The 5,898-nt window shown below is 37.5% G+C and overlaps 1 protein-coding gene across 1 annotated transcript in view; it reads right to left on the bottom strand.

Moving 5' to 3' along the window:
• Window positions 1-617: 617 nt before the first annotated feature.
• LOC113205356 (uncharacterized) overlaps window positions 618-5,898 on the bottom strand; it is a 24,362-nt gene continuing 19,081 nt past the window's right edge. Inside the window, exons 18-20 of the mRNA XM_026420943.2 lie at window positions 5,414-5,623; window positions 5,113-5,267; window positions 618-5,024 (exon numbers count right to left, since the gene is read on the bottom strand). Coding sequence (XP_026276728.1) covers window positions 2,634-5,024; window positions 5,113-5,267; window positions 5,414-5,623 — 2,756 coding nt within the window. The 3' untranslated portion in view covers window positions 618-2,633. The remainder of the gene's footprint in view (window positions 5,025-5,112; window positions 5,268-5,413; window positions 5,624-5,898) is intronic.

Raw genomic sequence — 5,898 nt, 5'->3', positions numbered from 1 at the left:
TCAGAAAAATATAACAAAGTCATTTTAATTTTAAGTAAACTTACACTAAATCATTTTTTTTCACTAAGTTAAAAAAAAAGTGTCCCCTTATGTATAGTGTTCCACATTTCAAGATTGCATCCTGACTGCATGCGGCGAAAGCTCGGGCAAAGCAATTATTCTCACGCGTTTCCCACCAATCCCCTTCCTTTTTAGTGGATGAAATTAGGTTTCTATACTTTTACGGATAGAAAAACCCAAGCTTGACCGTTCTCCAATTTGAAACTCCCCGCGCTGGGGTCGCGCGTGACACCAGCGCTGCACGGCGATCGGTGGAACTCAGGGGATAGCCAAGACATCGACATACGGCCGGCCCAGCACCCTCTCCTTTCCTCGTCCTCTCTTGATTGACAGCAGAGCGCGAAAAAATATTCCGTGGACGGGATTCGAATCTAGAAAACCACGAGCCATATGAGAAAAGGCCCTTTCTCATAATACCAGAACTTCTGATAATGGTCATTCCTTGCTGAGCTATTGACCCAAAATATTCCCCATGGATTGAGATCTTGAGATCAATTTATATTATGGTTGTTGACAGTTGCGACTGAGAAGTTTTGGGTTAAAGAATGAAGTTTCAAGCCATTTTTCAGTTTATTTATTTATTTAGCTCAAAATGTAGTTAAATTATTTATTTCAAAATCAGTCATTTGACATAATAATGAAGACTTACAATTCAGAGTAAAGTCAGAGTATGCAATAGAAAATTATTACAATGTACAGAGCATCAGAAAACCAGTTTCTGAGCCAGACCAGAGAATACTTAATACGATTTGGGTAAGCTTAAAAAGGGATCACAAGCACTACGAACCAACTCTGGATTTTCAATCACTCTTTCACTGTGGATTCAAAAAATTTCTGAGCACTACTTATTAAATAGGACCCAATCTGCTTCGACACAATGAATATACTGAAGTCAATAAATACTGTATAGACAGTACACACATAAGAATTAAAACTCTAATGAAAATAAAAGATGAAATTGTGACTAGAATTACGTATGTACACTGGAATATAATCCTGTATGTAAAACAAAATTAGCTACTTTCTATTGCACTAGATAATGTTGATAAACTACCATTTGACAGATGTCAGGTTCAAGTTTGGACTGCAAAGTGTTGAAAAACGTTATTGATTCAGTGGATACATAAATATACATACATACATATACATACATACATAAGCATACATCCATTTATGAAAGATATTTTAGTTTATAACAACTGCTTTGCTGTAGACTTATTTTGAAATTACTTTATCTATGTAGAAATGGTAATAGAAATTTACATTCAGATAAGACTATTTTTTTCTTGAAGAGAAATCTGAAAATGACACATACACAAAACAAACGAAACAATCAACTTTCTTTATCTAAGCCATTCCAATGTGACCCATTGAAGCTACACCACGACTCGAGGTACCAGATGGCAAAATTACATTCTAAAAGTCATTTGATAATGCCACCAAGAAAGAATAGAATATTTGTAAGTACCTGAGAAATTACTCAGTAAGGAAAATGTATTATTAGTGTGTCGTAAGTGAAAGATATAAAATGAAAGAGCACAAATGAAGTCTCATTAACTTGACAGCACGTGACAAAGGTTGCAAGTATTTTTTTCAAAAACGATCACTCTAAAGTTAGAAAGCAACCCCACAAAAAGCATTGTTTGATTTCTTTTACTGAGAAAAGACAATATTAGAATCATCCACACCCTGGACTTACAACTAGTTCGGTTCATTATGTAATACCACATGGTTAAGGTTTTAAAAACAGATAGAAAATGAGGCCTCAAGATACAATGTATACCTAAGGAATAATTGACAAGAGGCAGAGAGAACCTGTATACTCCACAGGGTACTCAAACATAAGAGAGACAAAGCATGGTCCTCAAAAACTATTAAAAGTAGGAAGAAAGGCATCAAAAATGGTTAAACTGACAGATAGTTATGAATTAAGTAAAAATGTGATCATGAGAGCAGATTGCTTGGAGACTAGAATTATAAAAAAATGTGACTTTAATATGATGAAGATCATTCTTCAGCTTCAAACATGAGGGAAACAGATCACCTCTTATTCTGAATTTAAATCTAATGCAAATTTGTGAGCAAACGGTGGGAAAAATCTTAGGACAATTTTCAAAAAGATAAACTTACTAAGATACCTACAATTCGTTGAGCTACTATGTTGAAGGAAATATCATTAAAATATCAGTCTACAGTCAAATGTAAAACCATCAGTCTGATTACACCATCTGGGCCTTAAAAACAGAATATGAATCAATTACGCTATAATTCTTGATAAAAGTAGAATCAACTTCTGAAATGCTTCGTCAATCACAGGACAAAGTAAATTTACTAAAACATGGAAAAGTATACAAAATATCAATTTGTTTTGCATTTATATAAAAATAAAATAAAAATGAGTTCCTGCGACTAGTTTCATAAAAATATGCAAATTTTAAGTTTATTCCAATGCTTGTCTCTCTAATGTATAAGATTTTAATTTCCCCTGCAACTTTTAATATCTATGCTATTGTTTCATTTTTATAAAACACATAGATAAAACACATTCATGACTAAACAAAGAAAAAAAAGACCTACTTAAAAACTGATCTAATGCCTGGTCGACTTTTGCTAACAGTTCCTGGAATATCTTTAGCAACACTAGCAGCAGTGGGTCTCATGAACCGCAAGCCACTACTGGACACAGGTTTTAAAGTAATTTTATTTAAAGTTGACACTTTTTTAGGAGAGGTTCCTACACTACTTCCGCTGCTACTACTACGGCTTGCAAGAGCACCTGTATGTGAATTTTCCTTAAAACTTGTTCCAAGGCCACTGGTTATCTTAGGCCGCTGAATAGTTGGCCCAATACTACTTCCACTGCTACTACTTCTACTAGCTGGAACAGAGGTTTTGGGGGCTTTTGGTTGAACAGTGGCAAGTGGTCTTTTAGGGGTAATTGAACGATTGAGACCAAGCTTATTAAGATCTTTTCCTACAGAGTTGTTGCAATCTGGATTTGTTCTGTTCAGATTGGAAGTAAGAGATTTTATGGCAGATGTGTAACCAGTCATTCTTCCAACATTGGATTGGTTTGAAGACTTTGTAACAGGAGATGGGATATTCTTTACAGTGTTTACAGATGTGGCACTGGCAAGGGAGCTGCGGGAGCTTCTTAGACTTGTTCTCGAGTTTGATCTTTCTACAGCTGGTCTCTTTGAGTTTGGACCACAATGACCATCAGTTATTAAAGATGAACGAGAACCTCTCAAGCTAGATTTAGAATTAGACCGTTCAACACTAGAATTGCGAACATTATTTTTAACAGGTTGAGCACTACCCTGGGTGCTAACTTGACGAAGACTTGGTGAGCGTCTTGGCACAGCAGAACTACCACTTCGCCCCGTTTCTGCTCTTGAACCAAAAGCTGCTTTGACAGAATTACTCCTCTCAAGTTTATGCCTTGCAGTACTTACCACATTATTTTCTGACAATTTTGCTGGTGCTGTCGATACACCATTAATTGTTGGTTGAGTAGACGGATGGGTACTGCTGCTAGTTTCACCACTTCCACTACTGTCTGCTCTGTTTAACTGAATTGGTTTCTTGCGAGCTGGAGAATCAACAACATCTGATGAAGTTCCTTGACTCAAAGTTTCAGAAACCAGGCTCTGGGTTTCTTCAAAACCTTCATCTAATAAATCATGTTCTGATCGTAATTTTCCATGTACAGCAGGTGTAGATGCTTGGACCCGAATTTCAGGGATTAGTTCATTACTCTGCCGCGTCTTGTTGCCATGGTGAAAAGCAGGTGACCCATGCAGAAGATACTGGCTACATGCTGAGGGTCCCTTAGGCACTCTTGGTACTGTAGGAGTTATTTCACCTCCACCTCGAGAATGCTTCAGGGCTTCATGTACTTGACTAGGCTCAATCATACTACGTACTCTGTCTCGAGCAGTGAGTTTTGATTCAGTTGGTCTATTTCTAAGGGCTTGCATCACATCATTACGGTCTACCCCAGTAAGGAAACGAGTGTTTGGTCTTCCTGTCCTTGAAATAGCATCTAAATTTTGTAATTCCTTACTAGATTTTGAGATGTTTGCAAGAGCTTCCTGAGTTACTCCATCCGAGTCATCAGTTCGTTTGTCCTTGTCCAGGTCATTTTCAGGACTAGGTCTAGGATTCAGGCGATCCTGCCATTTCTTTAATCTCTTTTGAGATTCTTCTGATAGAGGGTGGCTTAGCTCTTCTGAAGTACTCACAGGCAATGAATGAGCTTGTTGAGTATTAGGACGTAAAATTTGCTTTTCAGGGATAAGTTGAGAACATGTTTCCAGTTTGGTTTGCTTATCTTCAGTACTTTCTTCCTTTTGCAATGGTGATTGATCCTCTTTATCAGATTCCTGGTTTTTCTTGTAACGTCGTGTGCGACGAGCAGACGAAAATCTTTCAAATTGTCCATCTCCCATTTCTTCTTCATCTTGACCCTTGAGTTGACCATCTGAATTAATTTTTGTGAATGATTCAGTGGATAAAATTCGTTCCCTGCTGGCACTTCTACGGGGTGTCTGTTTTTTGGTCTGCTGTTGTAATCCATGAAAGACTTTACGGGTAGCTGGAGGAGTCTCAATATTGTCAGAGTCAATTTCTATGCGATCGCTTACAATCTCATTATCACAGGATGGAGGTTTTCTCAAACGCCTTGGAACAAAAGGAGGAAGCTGATCATCCTCTCTCTCTTTATCCCTCTCCTTTTCGTCAGGTCTACCAACTATGGATTTGAAGAAATCTTCTGCAGCATCTGAGGGGTTGCGATATCTGTTGAGAAATTGCGAACGGGACAGAAGCGGACTTCCTGGTGCACTTGCGACTCCAGAGTCTGGTCTCAGTTTAGGTTTGTCTCTATCAGACACACTGTGGTCACTGTGTTCAGGCTCCGTCACTATAGGTATGTTTCTACGTTTCACCTCTTCCTTGATTGCCTGGAACATAAAATCTATGTTTGACTAACAGTTCTCATCTGAATATTAATGAAAATGCATAAATTAAACAATGCAAAAATACACATACATGCAAAGTGTTAGCTGATGGAGGAGGATCCATAGTTCCTCTTGAACGCATTCGTCTCAACCGCCTGACTTCTAACTCAGTCTCCTCAGTGGTATTGGGAACATTTAGATTAGACTTTCTCCAAGATGACTTATCCTTCAAAGTAGGTTGTGCCTCTGGAAAAGGAAAAACACAAATGTAATATCTAGTGAAAGTACCGTATACAGATGACAAAGAAATAGAATAATTTAAAAGCTTGATAGTAAGAGCAAAACATTAAAAGTTCATGCAAAGATAAAACAAAACAAAATATATGGCGCACCCGCAATAGCTTCCATTGTTCCCACAACATCAGTTTTATCAATGGCTGGTTTCCAGTCCGGATAAACACGCTTATACTGAAGATTGGATGAAGTGTCTGGCACACCAACACCAAACTGAGGTACAGCAGAATTGCTCTGTGGCTGTGATTGACTGTCTGCTAGTTTTCCCTCAGGAAGAGTGTCTAAACCACCACTACGGCCATCACTTTCTGCATGCAATCAATAACATTCAAATAATAAAAAGCAAGCAAACACACAATTCAATGTAGAAACAATCAAAGAAACAAGGGTTTAAAGGGTAGAAGACAAACTTTGTTAGCAAGCATACATTAAACCACTAAGTGCAAGGTGGTACTCCACAAAATTTACTTTAAGTTCTAAAGCATTCTCATATAAAGTTCATCTAAACAGTATCACAAAATTGCAAAGCATTCAATACTGAATGAAATTGTAAATGTATAATAATTTACAGCTCCATTTAAAA

Source organism: Frankliniella occidentalis, unplaced genomic scaffold (assembly GCF_000697945.3).
Source record: "Frankliniella occidentalis isolate FOCC.00 unplaced genomic scaffold, Focc_3.1 Scaffold97, whole genome shotgun sequence".
Taxonomy (NCBI): domain Eukaryota; kingdom Metazoa; phylum Arthropoda; class Insecta; order Thysanoptera; family Thripidae; genus Frankliniella; species Frankliniella occidentalis.
The sequence above is the reverse complement of the archived record's forward strand: the minus strand, read 5'-3'. Positions and strand labels throughout refer to the sequence as shown.